Here is a 20,577-nt window from a genome sequence, read left to right as displayed (position 1 = left end):
CGATGGCGGGCAGGGGGGGGGGACACTCGCCCCCAAAATCAGAAACGAGTCTCGGGTGGGAGGGTGAGGGAGCCCGCTCCAAAACGAGCGAAGGGGATTTGGGGTGCCCGAACGAAGCGGCCAGGGACACCCGCGCCCACCAGCCGCGGGCTCCGCCGGGGATACGGGGGGGGGGGGGGGGGGGCGCCGCCCGCCGTGGCAGCCCCCGCCCTCCGCCGCCCCCTGCCCGGCCCGGCCCGGGGAGCGGCGCGGGCGGGGAAGGGGGAGGTGGGAGGAGACGTGGGAGGACTTTGATTGCTGCTACAAAGCTGGTGACAACCCGCCGCGCCCGGCACATGGCGCTCGGCCCTTCCCGCCCGCGCCGCGGCGGCAGGTGGGTGCGGGGCGGCGGCGGCCTGGGGGCGCGCGCGGCCGTTGGGCGCCGCTGGGGGAGGGGGCGAGGGGGGTCCCCGCGCGGGCGGCGCTGACGTCGCCAAGGGGCCGCTCCGAGGCGGCGGCGGCGCGGGGCGCACAAGATGGCGGCAGCGGCGGGTGACGGGTGCGGGCGGCGGCGGCGGCTCTGCCGCCCCCCTCGGCCACCCGCGGGGCGAAGAGCCGGCGCGGCGGCTCCCCCGTCCCCGGGGAGCGGCCCCATGGGCGCCTGCTCAGTGCCGGTTGTTCCCCGCGGGAGCTGGGCGGGGGGGGGGGGTAGTGTCGCCCCTGGGCTGAAAAATGGGGTTTCTAGCGGCAGCTGGTGCGGTGACTGGCTCGGGCCGCCTTTATCCCGCAGCGGCTGGGCCGGAGCCGCCCCCGCCCGAAGAGCCGGCGGAATAGTCCAGCGTTTTCTAAGTTAGCAGAGCTGTCAGGTGTATATGCAGGCTAAGCAAGAGTTACCGCGTGCGTAGCAGCATGAAAAACCCGGACTGTTCCCCTTGAATCCTCAACTGTAGTGAGCGGGCAGTTAGTCGCAGTAACTACCGCAGGGTTTCGGCTTTAGGGCAGCGTCGGTGTCTGATGTACTGGCGCAAACGCCTGATGATCGCAGAGCCTTAGCTAGGAGGTCTCCAGCTGCGCTGCTGGCGGGCAGTGCGCTGTAGATACACTCACTCATTTGCTGGCAAAAATTAAATAAAATAAAGAGGTGTATAGATTAAAAAAATAAAAGGAGGTTGGGGGATGCTTGTCACAGGACTGTGCTGATGGAAACCAGAAAATGTTTGCAGAGTTACTTGTTAAAGTGCGGCTTTGTTCTCTTAAGCCTTAACTGCTGTTGCTTACGGGACTGTGGTGCTGCGCGAAGCTCTGTGCATCAATGTTCTGCTTGGTTGGCTTCATTTATAAAAGATCGGCGTCTGCCGAAACGGTGCGTCTCACTTCAAGTTAACACACCGCTCACCTAAAACTTTTAAGACATGGGTGAAAATAACCCGTGACTCTCTTCTCTTTCAAATACTAAACAGGTGCTGAACCTGAGGAATATCAGTTGGCCTCTGATTTAGAAGCTGTTATGTTAAAAGCGTAGTCTTTAGTAGCTGAGTTTTAGTAAAATCAGGTACTGAATTTCCCATCTAATGCTTGAGATGGTGTTTGATCATGCAATTAATTACAGAAATAATTGCTAACAGGAAAAAAAGTTTTCGTTTTTGTTTATATTTGAGTTATGATTTTTAAATTTTACATATGCAAGGATAAAACTTAAGATTTCTAGTGCACACTTACAGATGGAACAAGAACTTCCATTTTCTTGGCTTCTTAGGTTTTTTGGTTTTAACACAGATAAAACGTTATCCCAAAATGCAGTTTGTCAGCTGTTCTTGCAGTAAAACTGGTTAAAGACATAAGCATGTCAGTAATCTTGAAATATGCTTCAGTGGAAACAAAAAGTCAAGTTTTGAATATATTTTTTTTTCTTGCAAGTGAAACTGACACAAGAGAAGACTTTTATACATCTCTTATTTTCCCATGCAACTTAACGCTTCCAATAGTACTGTTTTGTATGTTAATACTTGCTTACTATTTTGCTACCTACTTCTGCTCAGATCTGTTCTCACTGCCTGGGGCAGGGGGAAGGACCTTGAGCTCTGAAGTGCTGGTCGACTCATTCTCAGTTTCTTTGTGTGTGCGCGCGCAAAGAACTGAACTTCAGGACACAAGACTGCACAAATTAGTATTGAATAGCTTTCTTAAGGGAATTTTAACTTTGTAGCATTTGCTTGTACTATTTTACTCCGGGTGTACCTTTCTAGCAGGAATAGGAATAAGTGCCAGTATCTTCTTCTATATTCTTCTACTGTTATCTGTCATATCACTCCAGGTTACATTTTTTTTTTTCCCCTAGCAGTTCTACCAGTATTTTTCCAATTCTTGGTTCTAAGGCAAGTGCTTTAGATGTTGTGACTTGATTTAGTCTCAGGACTTCAGTGCTCCACATCTCAAAACATTGTGCTATCAGTGTGCTGTGTGACACTCGGCTCAAGTCTCAGTTTTCTCCTGTTAACTTTTTCATAGTCTTTTTAGCTATTCATTTCTCTTTGACTAAAATGCACGTTTTGATTTCTTCGTGTTTTTTTCAAAGAAACTGACTCCTACCACGCCAGTTTGTTTGCTTCCCCCTCTGCCCCCCTTTCTCCATGCCCACATCGATGTATGTGGAAAAATGTCATGCTGACTTGGTTGCTGGTGGGGGGAGAGGCATGAGGTTTTATGTTTTCAAGGTGCTGATCTTGCACTTTCATGAAATCATGTTACTTTTGCATGAAAAGCTTGATGAAGCAGCTCTGTTTTGCACAATGGTCATTCTGAAATCAGTGGACTACTTTTGTTCTCAGTACGGCAGTACTGTGAGTCAGAGCAGTTGGACAGGTCAATCCTATATGTTTATGCTATTTTTAAAAATCACTATGTAAACACTGTGTCTTATCTTAAGGCCCTCTTATTTTTTTTTCCATTTGAAAAATATTATCAAGAGCAAGATAGTTCATAGGAATGTACAGATCACCTGCATCTTTTGAAGGAAAGCAGACATTTAAACATTTAAGTTTTTTTTTTTTAATCTGAAAAAATAAAGCTGTTTATTTTTTATATCCGCTTGCCTTCTGAGAAGATAGGTGTCCTTAGGCTTTTGGCAGACCATTCTATCAGGAAGTTCAGATCTTAAGATCTGACAAAGATTTACCCACTAAAGTCCAGCAATTTCAACTTCCAATTTTCCTTCCCAGTATATCTGGCTATACAGATGTCCTAGAAGTGCATCAGTAACAAAGAGGTCTTCATATTACTAAAGCTTTTAGGTGCATCTATCAGGCCACTGAACAGCATGATGTTCAACAGAGATGGAGGAAGCACTGTAAAAGAACTATGTTTTACACTTAACTTGTTAAGTGAGTAAGAGTGGTTACTGCTGTTCGGTGACTGGAACAAGTTACTGCTATTCAGTGGTTGTTAGTGTGTTGTACCTAGGAAAAGAGAAAGTCTGTTTTGGTTAGCCCAAAAGCAAAGATAAGTTATATCTACAGTATTTAATTCTTGCAAACTTATTATGTAATTAATTCTTAAAGAATCTCATTAGCAGACTATTAATACACTGCTTTTTAGAAGGAATGGATGTTTGCAGTGCTGGCAAGCTGAAAAAGTGCAGCAGGACTTATTTCCATGATCTGGTGACCGCAGCATCTTGACCTCCCACAAGACCCTGTGGCTAATATTTGATCTGGGAATTATTGAATGGATACCCAGAAGTTATGGTGCCTAAAATTGTTTATTGTAGTTAGTGTGGACTGGAGACAACTGAATGATAAACATGGGCATATAAAACTGTATACGCTTTAATTTCACTACAGCTGGCTCAACCTTTTCTATATTAGAGTAAGAACTATACAACATGGAATAATGCTAGATGCTAATTACCTGCTACTACATACTTAGAGAACTGTTACAGTTCTTATACTTGCAACTGTATTGTAACACTTTAAAAAGCATTAGCTGCATGACAAAGTCACTTTGTTAAATCCTTTAATGCAGGTTTTACCTAAGTACCATACCAAAAGTGAAACTAGTTTCCTAGCCAGATGCAACTCCTTAGCTGTTTTCCTCCTTTAGTGTTAGGTCATCTGATGTTAGGACTCCTTGAGTGGTAACTGGCACAATGTCACAACCTAGTTAACAAAGTTAGAGATTTTTTTGGTCTATTTTGTATTTCAGGACTGATAAAATGGAGGAATAGTAGCATATTCAGTGATAATAGCTGGAGTTATAGCCTTTTAGCTTCCATCTAGAGCTGTCTAAATCACTTAATGTTTCCATGGAATGATTTACACATCTGTAAAATCTGTTATCCTGAACCTTGCATGGATGTTGTAAAGCCTAGGCCAGGTCCACAATATCTGTTCATTTGTAATGGCAACACTTATCTTGCTTGGCATAACCTTTATATTTGAGAAGCACTTGGTACTTCTCAGGTGAGTAACTATTTCATCTGGTAGTAAATGTGCTGAGTGATGGTGGTGGTGTGTGCTACTTAGCCCTCCTAGTAAGTGACATCATGGGCAGAAACTCTCCAGATCAAATATAATCACTTTCTGACATACTTTATCTATATAACATCTCTCAGCTAGATTGGAAAGTCTAAAGATGGCAAAAACATAATGAAATAACGAATCATTGTTGTCTTAATTCTGTCAGTCAGAGCCTACTTATTTTAGGTAAATGCCCTTTCTGGGAGAAAGCAAATGTAGCAGCTTTGGATAAATAAATCCTACCACATAGACTTATAAGAGGATGTAGACCAGTGTTAGCCAATTTATTGAATGATTTTTTTTTAAGCCATAGATTAGAAAAATCTTTTCAAAATAGTACTTTTTATAAAGGTTGCATCAGTTTAGGTGTATCCCTTGTGGTATTTCTGTCTTATGAGGAACTTGAGTCCTGCTTTTCCAGGCTACCTTCGCTTTTCAGAGGTGTTAAATAAGTTAAAATGTACTTATGGAAGATATGTTATTGTAGAAAGCTTTTGTATAATGGGCTTGCCACAGTGCAAAGGTGCAGTGATTTAATTAAAGGTGTGGTTTAATTAATGGTTTAAGTTGTATAAAGCCTCATTTATCCAAACTGGTGGGAGTGTGCAAACAAATCAAAGTGAAACAGTTTTGTTTGCATCTCTATGCTGAGGAGTAGAATTAGTAGGAGCCTTTAAACTCTCGTTTCTATCTAGAGTCTAGAACAATGTGTTTTAACTAATTCAGTGTTCTTTTGAAAAAACAGGCTTAGTCTAAAGATGCTGGTGTGCTTCAGTCCTGAGCCAGAAGGTACTGGAGTATGGTACTAGGAGTATGAACAGTTGTATGCAGGTCATTTAGTTCCAGAGTGTCCCAGTCAAACCACTGATAATAACGTTGATTGTGACTCCAGATAACTGGATGCCTTTCTGTGTTCTTAATGGTGGGAATTAGTTGGATGGAGATTAATCTTGACTTGAGGTGTGAGTTTGTTATATGTTATACCTACACTTAAAGCGATGCAGTTGGGTATTTATGAACTGTAGCTTAAAGCCTTTTTTTTTTTTTTTTTTTAGTTGCAGATTGAAATATCATGGACAGAAAATAGTTTGGGTGATGTTTCACTAGTTTCTCTGACATTTCAATTTTAACATGGATAAGTGTAAGCACATAGGGCGTCTGCGGCTGGCCCAAGATCATTCCATTCTGAATCCTCAGAAATGGCATTGCGTGGACTGCAATACTACTGAATCTGTGTGGGCATGCCTCAGCTGCTCACACGTGGCATGTGGAAGATATATTGAAGAGCATGCACTAAAGCACTTTCAGGAGAAGGGTCACCCAGTGGCATTGGAAGTAAATGAGTTGTATGTTTTCTGTTATCTCTGTGATGATTATGTTCTTAATGATAACGCAACTGGTGACTTAAAACTGTTGCGAAGCACATTAAGTGCAATCAAGAGTCAAAACTATGAGTGCACGACTCGTAGTGGGAGGACTTTGCGTTCTATGGGTACAAGCGATGACTCTTATCTTTCACATGACGGTGCCCAAGCCTTGCTCCGGAAAGAGGACCGCATGTTCACAGCACTCTGGCACAGAAGGCATGCGTTCATGGGCAAAATATTCAGATCGTGGCTCGGGTTGACACCTAGTGGAAAGAGGATTTTAGAAGAAGAAAAGCGTTGGGAAGAAGCAGAGAAAAAAAGAGACAAAGCTAGAAAGAGAAGGCAGGAGCGAAAGCGGCGGTTAAAAGCAGAGATGGAAAAGATGCCTCCGAGAAAAAGCTGTCGCTTGCAAAATCAAAGCAGAATGTTCTCAAAAACAGCACCCTGCATGCCGAAAACATCACAGGATGAGGAATCTGTGGCAGAGTTGAAAGAAATGTATACCTCAAATGAAGTAAGATTGAAAAAAATAAGTGACTCTCCACTTAAACGAAGGCCCACAGTAACTCCTGGTGTAACAGGACTAAGAAACCTGGGAAATACATGCTATATGAATTCTATCCTGCAGGTATTAAGTCACTTGCATATTTTTCGTGAATGCTTTTTAAAGCTTGATCTTAGCCAAACTCAGGAACTACTGGCAACAGCAGCCAATGGTAAAACAAGATCTTCATCTAAACACCCTTCAGTTAGTGCCTCAGCATTACATGTGAATGACAACCATGAAAAAGTAAAGGGATCGTCATCTTCTGTGAGACGACCTAGTTTATCTTCTGGATTAAGTGGAGGAGCATCGAAAAGTAGAAATATGGAACTTATTCAGCCCAGAGAGCCAAGTTCAAAGCATATTTCTCTTTGCCATGAGCTTCATACCCTTTTCCAAGTTATGTGGTCTGGCAAGTGGGCGCTGGTATCTCCTTTTGCCATGCTCCACTCTGTATGGAGACTAATTCCAGCCTTCAGGGGATATGCCCAACAGGATGCTCAGGAATTCCTCTGTGAACTTTTAGATAAAGTACAGAAGGAACTAGAGACCACAGGGACCAGATATCCAGCTCTCATCCCTGCTTCGCAAAGGAAACTTATAAAACAGGTTTTGAATGTGGTTAACACCATTTTTCATGGACAGCTCCTAAGCCAGGTATGTGGTTTTTGTTTTGTTTTCAACTGTTTAGTGATTTGTAGCTACCAACTTACATTGGTCAATGATAGATGTACTTCAAAGATTAGTAAGCGTGGTGGATATACTGTAGACAGCTAAAATAGAAATAACACCTGGGTACTCCTAAAACTTTCAGTAGAAGAGGCGCTTGGTAAATATAACAGTTATAAGTATGATATTGTAAGCCACACTCTTGTAATACATTACTGAGAGCAAAGGACCTGCAAGAGAATGTAGCTTTGCCTAACGCGTCTGCTTAAACGAGATACAAGCGCTCAAGGAATACAGGACTGCTGAGAACCGCATGACCTTACTGTTAGGCATCAACTGTCATGCAGTAATGAATTTACAGTTTAAGCACCTAGTTGGCTATCATGATGCTAGATAAAAGAAGGTGTTAAAGATGTTAATCTGGTCTACGTGGAAATTATGTAATACTTGCTAAGCAGGAAAATATTTGCATTATTTCAGTAAGTACTTTGAACATGAGCTGACATTTCTGCTTACAAATGCTGTAACAGGGATACTGATCCTTCCCACTACATGGAGATATGGAAGGCTCTGTCAACACAGAAACCAAATTTGTGGGGTGGAGGCGATGGTTGTTTTCCTCTTCTCTGCCTGACTACTACCTTTTTTTTTTTTTTTCTTGACTTCCTGTTAAGTACTTCAAAGTATCCACTTAACTGTTAGGCATATCCCAACTGTGTATGTGTACAAAGATTTGAGAACTGAACTGACAGAAAAGCTGGTTTCTGTTAAACTCATCAAAAAACCAACTAAATTGCAACAACAAGAATAGAGGTTGACGAAGTCTCAGAAGTGGTCTTTAGTGTATATGTGCATATGTTACTGAGCTAGTGCAGAAACGTTAAAAGATATTCTGTGTAAATGAGCAGCGATTTTAGACAAAACAAAAAAGTAGATGTTGGCATTATTCTCTCTACTCGGTTGATTGTTTAGTGTTTTTGTATGGGAAGCTAGAAATCAAAGTGCTCTATAACTGAGATAGGTTTGCTATCTGCTGTTACATCTATACACTTTGTAATAAGATAACAGAGCTTTTAAAATTATGGTTGCATTTCAACATATGTTAAATTCTAGGTCTTATTTAACTACAGGAAACTGCTATAATCTACTGATTAAAAATGGATCATCCTTCTCCACCTTCTATTTGGCGCAGTATAAGCACACTTCTGTTGGCATACCTACTTTTCTCAAAGTAGCCAACATATCTTGTATCAGAGTTGCACCAATATATGCGTCTAGTGTAGTTATTATGTCATTTTATTTTATTTTATATTATGTCAGCTTTCTATTTGAAAATCACATTCCTTTCCAAAATAGTAACATTGACAGTAAAACCAGGTAGTTGCTGAAGAATTCTAAATGACAAGGCTTTGGTTGCATTGCCTTCTTACAGGAGTCATTTGCTGGAAGGATTACCAGGGCTCTGAAAATGATAATCAAAATTTAAATAATACCACTACTTTTAGACATTTCTCCTTGTTGTGTGAAGGGCCTTGTGGCTAGAAATCCTCCCATCTTCCTGAAAGTGAGAGAGGAATAAATGAGAAATCACTCAAGTGTCACTGAGTGAGCCTGAAAGGAAATTAAACAGGTTTGAGCTATCTTGTGACTTTTGCAATTGCAATATGTAGCTCTTTTACTGCAGCTGATCAATACCCATATGCAAGATACAGCCTTGGTAAACTTCAGAATGCCAAGAGAGAGGGAGACCAAAAAACAAGTGTATTGAGACTGCTGATCTGAAGTAATTTATCACCAACTCATTAGGCAATTTCACAGGCAATGTCCATAAATTCACCTCCCAGTGTATCTTCTGTCCTATTTTCCAGTTTTGTTTTTCTCTAGCACTTTTGAACATGATATGCAGCATAAGGTAACCCTTGAAGATCTGTACTTTTCTTGCATGTACAAACACCAGGGTCTGAATCATTAAGGTACCTGAACAAGTTTTATCAAGGAAGAATGAGCCTTACAAACTGTTAGGCAATTATTTTTCCTCCTCTCAGTAAGATTCATCCATCCATGTTTAGCCAGGACTGGCACCAACAGCCATCATAAAGGTTTTTGTTTAAGTGTGTGTGGCAAGAAAACATCCTTGCAGGGATGGAAAGATATGAACAACTTCTTGCTCAGCTATCACATCTTTCATAATACAAATGCTTAAAATCAGAGACTGTATGCTTGTGTTTATATGCTTAACTTTTATCTATTTACATGCTCTAACAGTGCTACAGTTTCTCACTTTTAAGATAGTTGAAGCCATGGGCTGTTGTGTTTATTGAAACTAGGATGGGATTTTGATCCAGAATATTTTGTAAAATTCACCTTAATTCAGTGAATAGGGGGAATTGAGAAACTAGGTTTTCTGCAGCAACTGTTTTCAATTTTAGGATTAAAAAGTTAATACACTTAGTATGCATTTGTTTGCACTGAAAGTATTAGTTAAAGATATTTGATGCTATGAGATACTCAAGTGTAGTAAAGGCAATCTACTTGACCTTTAAACCTTAGGAATACTATGCCCTAGTCTTAATACAAGGCATATGAACTGTATGTTTACTTAGGTTTCACATTACTTTCACATGTGCAATAAAACATTCTGACTCTTCTCCTAGCTGTTTTATTTTAACTTAAAGGGAAGTAATAATCCTGAGCTTGCCATCAGTCTGTTGCCATAGAAGTGGCTACCTGATTCAACACCATACCTGGCTGCAGAATCAAGAAAGAGGAGAAAATAGGACATGTGAGAATCTTGTTCAGACTGCTTTTTTGATAATTAGGAAAAGCTTTGGGTGATGTCAGAAGAATTAGGTGAATTGGTTGGGGTTTTTTTATGAGGTACTTCCTGATGTTTTCTTCACTTGAAATATCTCTCTTTTACTGTTTTATTGAATGCTAAGCTACATAATGAGTAACTCTGAGAATGGTGTGGGCATAGACAGTTGGATTGCCACTTGAAATTTTAATTCCAACATCCTTTCTAGGATTAGAGGTTTTTTCTCTCCAGTACAGATTGTGAAACTTAAATACCCAATGCATCTAAAGAGAGTAGAGATAGGATCTATAGCTACAAAACCCTCACCCTCTATTCTTTCCTTTTCCGCATGCTAGTCTTCCTCCAGTGGTTGCCTGCAGCAAGATGTGGTATAGTGCTTCTAGGGCAAACGAGTCTTTATATAGAAAACTGCTCTCAGGTGCAGATGCACTGGAGAAGTTGGTTCTTCCTTCACAATCCCACTTGGGACTGCAAGAAGATCCCAGTATATCTATTAAAATGCCAGTTGTTTACAATCCCTCAGTGTTTGTACTCTAGTGGAAGAAAGGATACCTGCTCTCTCCAGTCCTGGAGCCCTTCAGTGGGAAAGAAGAGTATTACACTTTATTTGCCAGTGGTAAAGTGACCTATAGTGATCCACAGATATTTGAAGTAAACTTCAAGAACTGAAACAGGTTAGCCACAGTCTTTATTTAAAAAGTCTTTTGGCTTGTGATTTTAAAATGACTCTAGCTAAATAGCAGTGTGGAACAGTTTTTAAAGTTAAATATTAAAAAAAATACTAACTGAAATATATTTTTAGTTTTGTCCATATTAAACAAGGAAGTAGATAGGTATATTTTAGACATCTTGAAAACTGAAATAACAGACTTTAGCTTTCAAAGCTAAGGTGTATTTTCAGCACTGCATTGGAAAACTTTTGCCCTATGTGTCCAGAATTCCTCCTAGCAGAAACCCATGTGTGTACTTAAACCAATTTTTAATTTTTTGCCAGGATATCTTATATTGAGGGCAATTCAATTTCTTCTTGAAAAGGAAGTCTAGCACATACTTCCCAAATAGATTGCACACTATAACTAAGTTCCAGAAGCTCCATGTTATGAGATGAACTGGAAGATAATAGTAGTTTAAGGAAAATTGATACTATATGCACCTTATCTCTTGTCCTTTTGCCCATCAAATACTGTATGGTAAAACCTGAAAAACCTCAAATTTTAAAATAAACCTCATTGCCGTAAGAATTTACCAGAAAAAATGACTCTAGTGTAAACCAATATTATAGAGAGAATCTAAATATTGATACCTATGCTTACATAATGCCAAAATAGTCTTTTGAATTTGTGAATCTCTTAGTATTGTTAATTTTGTGTTAGATGGAAAGAGATGTGAATGTATATTTGAATCTAATAACAGAATAGTCAATAATTACTGAAGATCCAATGGTTATTTTAGAAACCTTTTTTGTTACTAAAAATTGCTTGTCTTACCTCAGTTGCTCAGGTTTCATTCTTGATTTTTCTGATACCTCAAAACAAGGTCAACTAGAGGAGCAGGCTGCTCAGGACAGGTCCAGCTGTGTTTTAAGCATCTCCAAGGATGGAGAATTCACAGCTCCTCTGGGCAGCCTGGTCCAGTCCTTGACCACCCTGAACTATATTTTAAAAATGTCCTTAATATGTTTGCAAATTGCTCCATCATCTTCCCATACGTCAAGGTGAGGCTGACTGGCCTGTGGTTCCCCAGGTCCTTCTTCTTGCCCTTCCTGAAGATAAGAGACCTTTGCTTTTTTCCAGTCCTGAGGAACTTCCCCCATCGCAATGACCTTTTCCAAGATGATTGAGAGTGGCCTTGCAATGACATTGGCCAACTTCCTCTGTCCTTTCAGTTTAAATGGGGAAAGCTGCTAGCTCAAGGCAAGGAGAAGGATAATCAATGTTTTCTGTGACTAAAAGAGACCCAGTAAGGCAGGGGCAGAAATAAGATTTGTGCTGATTTATATTAAAGCTACTTGTCTGCCTGCTTCAAAGAATAAAAATTAGTGTTGAAATATGAATACAGTGTTTAATTGTAAACTGGCACATGTTGCAAAGCAGCAAACAACTATGATTCCTTTATAGTACTGCTGAGTAAATTAAAATTTAGTGTAAATGACTGAAGAAATACCTGGTCACATACCATTTTTATCATCTTTTTCAACTGGTGAGGAACCCTTTCGAAACTAGGTTTTCTTTGGGGCAGTTTCAGAAAGTCTTTTCTGAGGAGTCCGCTGTATTCAAATCTTGTGCCTCCTGTCAAGCTCTTGGGCTAGATTTCTGGTAGAGCAACACCAGACACAGCAATGGAAGTGAATGAAGAGCATTGGCTGTGCTGGTGTGCTTTGAGGTTTCCTCTAGGACAAAGTTGTAATTGGGTGCTCGCTCTTCTTAGAGCTAACCTATGTTTGGTGATGAGTGTGCGTTTTTGTTGGGTTTTTTTCCTAATAATTGACCACTTATATAGCAATACTGCGTAAGAGCTAAAGTTTTTGTTATTTGTAGACATGTTTTACTCCCTCTCCCCCAAGTGATCAGACTTCGTACTAATGATGTTTCAGACAGCATCTCAGCAAAATGCCCACACTTCCCTCCCTGCTAAGCACTGCAAGAACAGTACGTATTTCCGCAGAAATGAATATACAAGAGACCCAAATAGTGAAGTAGGTTCTAACAAATATAGTATGCGAAGTAGGTTTAAAGATTTAAGGGAAGCAAGACTTGTAAGGAGAGGCATTTCCTTTTATTTGGTCAACCAGTGTATTTTGGGACAAAATGGTTGAGAGAAGGGGATATGAGAAATCTCTGTGGGAGAGAGGTTTTCTCCCATATTTGGTTAGTATGATATGAATTTAAGCTTAGGGGTGAATGATGAGGGTGACTGTTGTGCAGTTATAGTTATGAATTCTCTCAGACTGAATAGACTAAAGGCTATAAAAAGCTATGAATACTTGAGGTAGGTTATAGGAGCATTTGCAGTTTAACCCATCCCTAAGCCATATGCTGATTTCTCTGTTCTGGTATTAGTATCTGTGCTTTTCTGTGTGGCCTGGATTGTAAAATCATTGTCAAGTTGATTTTCAGTTATGTGCAGGTGGTGTTTTAAGTTACTCTGTAGTAACTTAAAATATTGAACCCCAGATCACAATTTGCTGTGGTTTTGCTAGTGATACTCTGTTAAATAGATTCGGTTCATTTTGGTGATGGTCCATACTCATCAGCATAAAGTTCTGTCATCATTGTTACATCTGAAGAAATACAGTATGGGCTGTAGTGTTGTGGAATTCCCTATGATAGCATGTTCCTAGAAGCCCCCTTCTATTTTGATTTCTATTCTATTCTATTTTGATTACTTTACTGTGGAAAAAATCAATTACTACATTTTCATGTAGGTGTCTCCAAATAGTAAAAACTTAAGTAGTAGCACAGCACAAAACAGGGCTGTCTTAAGTATTCTTAAAATCAAAAACACGAGAGCAGAGATAGTAATGGATATCTTTATTCCAGGCAGGTGCAGGCAATATAGGAAGAACAGAGCTGATGTTGGGGTTAGCTTCCTCAGCAGCAATGTGCTAACTATTTTCTTTGGCAGCATTTAGGCTGAATACCATCCAGGGCAAGGGCAGCTGTCAAATTATTACTGTTAACACAAAGATACTTCTGAGTGACCTGCATGTTTAGCTTGAGTCAAGCAACCTGATCTTGCTCCTTTCAGGCCTATGGTTTAATACTGAGCTTTAACCAAACAAACAGTTGTATTTACTACCCGTGTTCCAAGGCATGAGAGGGTGTGCAGGGCAAATGCAAAGTAGGGATGCCAAACAAGCTAAAACCAGCAATTTACTTGCTTTGCTCTCATGTAAACTTCTCGTGTAGTTTTGTTATAAATTACAGCACTAGACTTCTTAAAATAACGGTTTTAAAATATGATGAGGAGGTAGAATTAAACCTTGAATTTGTAAAATGTAATAATAATGAAGGTACATGTCACTAACCATAGTACTAGAGCAAACTCTTTTCTCTTACTGTCTTGCATACTCATACCATCAAATTCTATTGGGTAGATGTAGTTTTTTGCCAGCTCTTCCCATTCGTGTTTGTCTTTTTTAATTTGCACAACTCATTCAAACTACTTATGAACCATTATAAAATGTCAATGCTTTTAATTAAAAGCACAAAAGCTTGGTTGTGCTGAGGGACTATTAATGGAGCATGAGATAAAGGAATTCTGTTTAAATAAAAGCAGAAGTCGTGGGCTTGTTGTGCGGCAGTGTAAATGGCTCCCTGTAAATGGCAGTGTAAACGGCCCTGACACTGCCAACTGGCCTGTGCAGACGGGCCCCACAGAGGGGTGAGGATCCTGCTTGCTGCCAGCGGTAGGCTCTGGCCTGGCTAAGAAAAATACTTGCAATCAGTTCATCTTCGCTCCAGCCCCGATTTACCTCTCATTTCTCACTGAGAACATGCACAGCAGCACTTTTCCCCCAGCAGCTGATGCGGTTGGGTATGAGCTTTTCCAGATGTGGTGGGGAACTTAGCTGGTGGCAAATATGCAAATCTCAGATAACTTTGAGAGTTTACAGTGTGGAAGAGGGGAGGAGCATCGTGTATTTGAGGAGGTGGCTGGAGCTCTGTCTCAGTACAAGTGTCTACCAGCACATATCAGATTTGCTTGCAGTCACGTGAGGAGATGAGACACAGTACTGTTGCACCAGTTACTTTTTTTGTGGGGCAAAAATTGAAGCTGGACCAATTATGTGTTTTATTCTTTGGGACAGTATTTATTAACTAGTAGGGAAAGAGGATCTTTTAAATAATGTAGATTGTTAATATCATACATGAAATTTTACACCTCCTAACTTATCAAAATCATTTGTACTGTGTTCATGTGTATGCATTATCCTAAGCCCATTAATCTTCAGTGTGTATTTGTGTTCAGCAAATTCCTGCTTAAGTAACTCATCAATTAAATAATTTTTTGGCCCCCAAAATCATCCCTTTTTACAGCAGAAGTCTATTAGTCATTCTGTGTTTATGCTGGAGTTAGCTTGAACTGTGGCCAAACATAACGTTTTTGTCTCAAAGTCTAGATTCCAGCTCTGAATTACTAATAATTTGTGGCTTTGAAACATTGCCAGATGTTAGCACTTAAAGAAGCTTCTGTCAGTGTACATTAAAACAGAAGTTAATCCTCTTGTGCTATATAAAGTCAGCTTCTTTTTGTTGTCTACAAACAAGACAGTGGCACTTTGTTCTTAGAACTTAAAGTAATGGATTCCCTTGCACATGTGCCTGTACAATATCTATGTGCATTAGGTAGCTAATGCATAGAGCATATATAGGCTATTACATTTATTAAATAGAGAATTACTCACAAGAACACCTGGAAGAAAGTCACTGTAAAGTGATAGATCTGTTCTTACTGTATATAAATGATTGAGAAATAACAGACAAAGCAAGGTGACTAATGGCACAATAGCAGGCTTTCAAAGGAAAAATAAAGGAGCTCTTGAAAAAAGAGTGAATTTTACCCTTTTGCTGGTGTGTTAATGTGACTGAAAAGTTCTTTCTGAAATATATGTAGAAGAGCAACACAGAGGCGTGTCTGAGAATAATATTCAGATCCCTTGTGGATCTTCATTCCTTTATTACTACGTCTTTGCATTGGCTATTCCAAACAATTTGTATTTTCCTAAATAGGTAGCAGGCTTAGAGACTTTCCTTTGGCAATTAGTTACCCTTCTGGTTGCGTACTTAAGTAGATATTTGATATTCCATTTACTACAAAACATGAATGGTGATGTCTGGTTTTTTTGAGTTGATGGCTAAATGTCTTGACAGAGAAACATATGAAAACTTTGAGTTCCTTTAATCATTTTTGAGGGAAGTTTGTTAACTGTTGGAGAACTGTGGCAGCGTGTCTGAGACTTGGAAGCTGTGTCAAAGCTATCTGAGTCCCTTTAAAATTCAATTTACCGTGGACTTGTTCAGAATGTGCCTTTGCTCTCTAGAGCAGTGAATTTAGCACTGCTTGAGTTAGTGATCACCTGCAACTGTTAAGCCAATAAATACCTCCTTTACAGTGGAAAACTCAGGTAACTGCTCTTTAGGATTATTTTATACTTTTGACTGCTGAATTGAATATATGAACAGGAATATATTTCTAGTCTTGCACACATTGGAGAGTTACTGGTATTTCTTTACAGCCTGTATGAACTAGGCTTGTTACAGCCAAATGTAGTTTCACTGCTGCGTATGTTCAGCTACTCATAAAAAATTTTTCATCCATGTGGATCATCAGGAAGGATGGAGAGCCTTTGGCAGAAGACTAACCAGACTATGTGTGATACTTCTATCAGCAGCTGTAGCTGGCTTTTAGAGAACTGTATTGCAAGTACACATGTCCTGTGTTGCCAGTATATTTAAGAACTATTACTTTTAGTTTACTTTCCTAAAAATTCAATGTCTGTCATAGATTAATCTTCCCCTGCTGTATGATCTTGCATTTTCCAGGTTGACTGGCTTCATTTCTTGACATTTTATTTATGTTCTGTCTTACTGCTTGTCCTTTCCCTAGTGTGACGATGGATCCACTTACTGAAAGAAGAAATAAATTATTTTTACCTGTTAATTTTTCTTTGAAGAAGTGTGCTTCCCAATCCAGGCTTCCCTGGAAGACTTACAAAGTAAGAAGGATATGAATTTAAAAACCCCAGCTCTTTTTTTTAATTAAAGCTAAATTATAATTTCTCTTTCATGTACGTATTCCTTTTGGAGTATTTCTTTTTGGAGAAAAGGCTCCTGAGACTCCACCTGCTTTCCCTTGGACAATCCCAGGCAGACCATTTTGACTCTGCTTTTGTTTCTCAGTAAAACATTAGAATACTTACCCTTCTGTGATAACAGTATTGGACATGCTGCTTCAGAGAAAATAAATTAGAGAAAATAAATACAATTTCTTTCCAGTTAAATTACTATGCCTTTTGTTTGCATCAGTGATCCCTGAAAAACTACTTTTTTTTTTTTTTTTTTTTTTTTTTTTTTTTTTAATTCAAGCTACATTGTTATGGTACACTTTTAGCAAAGTAAGTTTTTTGAATGAGAGAAACTCGTGAAGTAATTGTTTTACAGGTTACGTGCCTTGCCTGTGACAATAAATCAAATACTGTAGAACCATTCTGGGACCTGTCACTGGAGTTTCCTGAGAGGTATCACTGCAATGGCAAGGAGATGGCATCTCAACATCCATGTTTGCTGACAGAAATGCTGGCCAAGTTTACAGAAACTGAAGCTTTGGAAGGGAAGATATATGCATGTGATCAGTGCAACAGTGAGTAAAGGCAGTATGTACTCAGACATAAATTTTCCATGTAAAATACGAATTAAAGAGACAGTAAAAGCGTAGCAGGAAAACACTACAAATCTTAAAAGTATGTAGCATTAAAAGCAAACAAACAAACAAACCCCAAATGCTTCCTCTTATGTCCTGGTATGGTCGCTGTGACAGCTATTACTCTCCACCTAGAAGACGAAATTATTCAAAGGATAGTGTAAAATGTGATGCTTCTCTTAAATTGAGACTGATCAATCACACACTAATGGGGACTGTGATATTCTCAGCTGAAGCACCCATCAGCTTTCCAAGTTAATGTAAATAACTTAAGGGACCACAGGTATTTTACATTTAAATTATAAAATAATCCTTGCAGAATGGATCACAAAGCGTATCCTTTTTAAGGAGGTACATTCGGTAGCTTTTTAGGTCCATAAAAATATGCTGTTATTTAGATTTGTATGTACGTAACTGTGTGTTTGGCCTCAGCAAAACGCAGGAAGTTTTCTTCTAAACCAGTTATACTCACAGAAGCTCAGAAGCAGCTTATGGTGTGTCGACTACCTCAGGTTCTCAGATTACACCTTAAACGGTTTAGGTAAGTAGTACTACAACAAACTTAAATGTTGCAAACTGAGCAATTTAGTCCTCTTCCATTGATCCTTTGGCATTAATGGTTTTCAGCATCAGTCTTTGAGAATTCTATTAAGCTTACTAGTGTGATGAGAAATAGTTATTGGAAGTTTTTATCTTCTCTGTTTAATTAAACATCAGTAAGATATGTCCTAAGCAGGGAACTGACCTTTTAGATACTAGCTACTTGCTACTTTAATACTGAAATTATCTCATCCTTTTTTCAATCAAACCTGGTAAGCTTGCTGTGAACTCTGTTGATTAAAAATTAATCTCGTTAGGTAGAGCGAAAGATCGTATTCACTAACGTACAAACTGAGATTGTATTCAGTCTGAAGTGTCACGTAACTCTCGTATAACCACATACATGAATGTATTAGCCTGAGAGTAAGGAAGTGAAGAGTGCATCTCTCTGAACTCTTAGTCAAGGCATTGGCACAAAATCTGGCCTGAATAGGAAGAAAAATAAAAATAAGGTACAATATGTGGGAAACATTCTCTCACCAGGCACATGGACATATTTTAAAAGGCCTTGAAATAAAGGAGAAGTGAAAGAGGAAGCCTGGAAAAAAAAACATGTATGAAAATTAGTATGTATGTATTTTATTTGAAGATGCTAGCAAGGATAACTGTTCTAACATCTCAAAATGCTATGTTTTTCTTCAGAAAAAATAAATTTTCATTTGACTTAATTTTCCAGGTGGTCAGGACGCAATCATCGTGAAAAGATTGGCGTACATGTTACTTTTGAGCAAATGCTGAACATGGAACCCTACTGCTGCAGAGAATCCCTCAAGTCTCTCTTACCTGACTGCTTTATCTACGACTTGTCTGCTGTAGTAATGCATCACGGGAAAGGATTCGGCTCCGGGCACTACACTGCCTACTGCTACAATTCAGAAGGAGGTAGGAACAAACTAAAGAGTAAGAATATGGGAGAATGGGTGCTCGTATTTCATAACTGAATAAGCTTATGGCCTTTTCTCAAAAGCAAAAGGGATCAGCTATAGTTGAACCTGCCTGAAATGAGAATCACTGTGTAGACCCAAGAACGGTTCAAACTTCGTATTGGGTAGTTAAACCTATTCTGGTTACAAATTCTCTTGCAGATCTAAAGAAGCTATAACTGGGCTTTTATCATTTAAAGGCAGATATAGAGTGTAATATTTCTATGCAACTTTTAAAAACTGGGACTAAACACTAATTATCAAATACAAGGCAAATACCTCAGGTCAGTGTCCTGATGATTTCCTTTGATGTATTACTTCATTCTAGGATTTTGGGTACACTGCAATGATTCCAAACTCAACATGTGCACTATTGAAGAAGTATGCAAGGCTCAAGCCTACATTTTGTTTTACAGCCAGCGACTTACTCAGGAAAATGGACAGGGTAAAATGTTGTGTCCTAGCACAGCTGAAAGGCAGCAGCACACAGAATTAGCTGACTGTTCCACAGACAACAGTAGCAGCTAATCCAAAGCCAATTTACTTGTGTGTATGGTAAAAGGTTGAATTGTTGTAACTATATATTTTTTTAATGAAATACAAGTACAGTATAGTACTACTTTTTTAATTTTGAATCTGTGTACAGTGCCTATATACTTTTATATTAGCTAAAGTACTCTTTACAATTGTTAGTAAAAAATTTTTATTGACAGTAAGTAACTTTATAAGTTCCTAGAATTTCAATACAGCTATTTTTTTAAAGAAAGATTACCATTTGCATTTAACTCTTACCTCAGGCTGGGTTTTTTTTTGTGTGTGTGTGTCTTTTTGGTTGTTTTGGTTTTTTAAGCTGTTTTTATATTTTGAAATTTTTTTAAATTGGTTTAGAAAAATGACTTTCAACAGGCAACTGATATTTTTCTGGTTAATTTTCTATATATGCTTGTGTACATTTTATAGTTTAGTTCTATTGATATCATGACTCATGTCTGTGGACATGACTCTCACATCTGCAGGAACTGCTACTAGATATTAAATATTAATATTCACCAGCAAAGAGTGTTTTACATGTCAACCAGTAACTAAACTTTTCTTGGGAAACTTTTCTACATGACTGAAATGAAACTAGTTTGCAAGCTTTTCCCCATGGCCTCAAGGGAGCTACACTAAAGATATACATTTATAGAACTTCTTAAAATATGAAATTAAGGAAATGGAGCATGTACTTATTTGCATATAAGTATTTAAAGAGGAGTGGTTTCATAGCACAAGAATGTATGTTTACTAAGACTTCCATGTTTTAGCCTTAATCTGTTTGACAATTTAAAATTCAAGTGCCAAATCTGAAGTAATAACTTTGACAACTAGGGGCTTTTTATTCCAATAATTTAAAAAGCTTTCTTGAAAACAAAACTCCATGCTATCATAGCTGCAAGAAAGTTAGCACCTCCTTTCATGCATTGTACAAGATGACTTGGAAATGTAGCAAGCTTCATCTGTTTCAGTACTCTAACAAACCAGTGACAAGAAGCTGTAAAAGTTGTATGAAAATACTTTAAATATGACTTTGGCATCATTAGCTACGACTGCTGTACTTTCTTCATTGTCCTACCACTAGCATTAACAGAACTGTGCATTGAGGAGAATCCCAACAAGCCTGAACTGGCAGTTTTTCTCCACATGCAGGAGTTAATGCCAAATAAATTTTTTAGTTGTGAATTTATTTTGCATAAATCCTATGCAA

General features: G+C 39.1%; 1 protein-coding gene across 1 annotated transcript; it reads left to right on the top strand.

Annotated features, from left to right (window-relative positions):
* The first annotated feature begins 291 nt into the window (after nt 1–291).
* Nucleotides 292–19,573, top strand: USP44 (ubiquitin specific peptidase 44). Its single transcript, XM_062585548.1, has 6 exons — nt 292–373; nt 5,549–7,061; nt 17,052–17,250; nt 17,743–17,851; nt 18,587–18,792; nt 19,162–19,573. Exons 2-6 carry the CDS (start codon nt 5,625–5,627, stop codon nt 19,359–19,361), a joined length of 2,151 nt encoding a protein of 716 aa, XP_062441532.1. The 5' UTR covers nt 292–373; nt 5,549–5,624; the 3' UTR covers nt 19,362–19,573.
* Nucleotides 19,574–20,577: the final 1,004 nt, after the last annotated feature.

This window comes from Rhea pennata, chromosome 1, assembly GCF_028389875.1.
Source record: "Rhea pennata isolate bPtePen1 chromosome 1, bPtePen1.pri, whole genome shotgun sequence".
Taxonomy (NCBI): Eukaryota; Metazoa; Chordata; class Aves; order Rheiformes; family Rheidae; genus Rhea; species Rhea pennata.
This window is presented reverse-complemented; position numbering and strand designations above follow the sequence as displayed.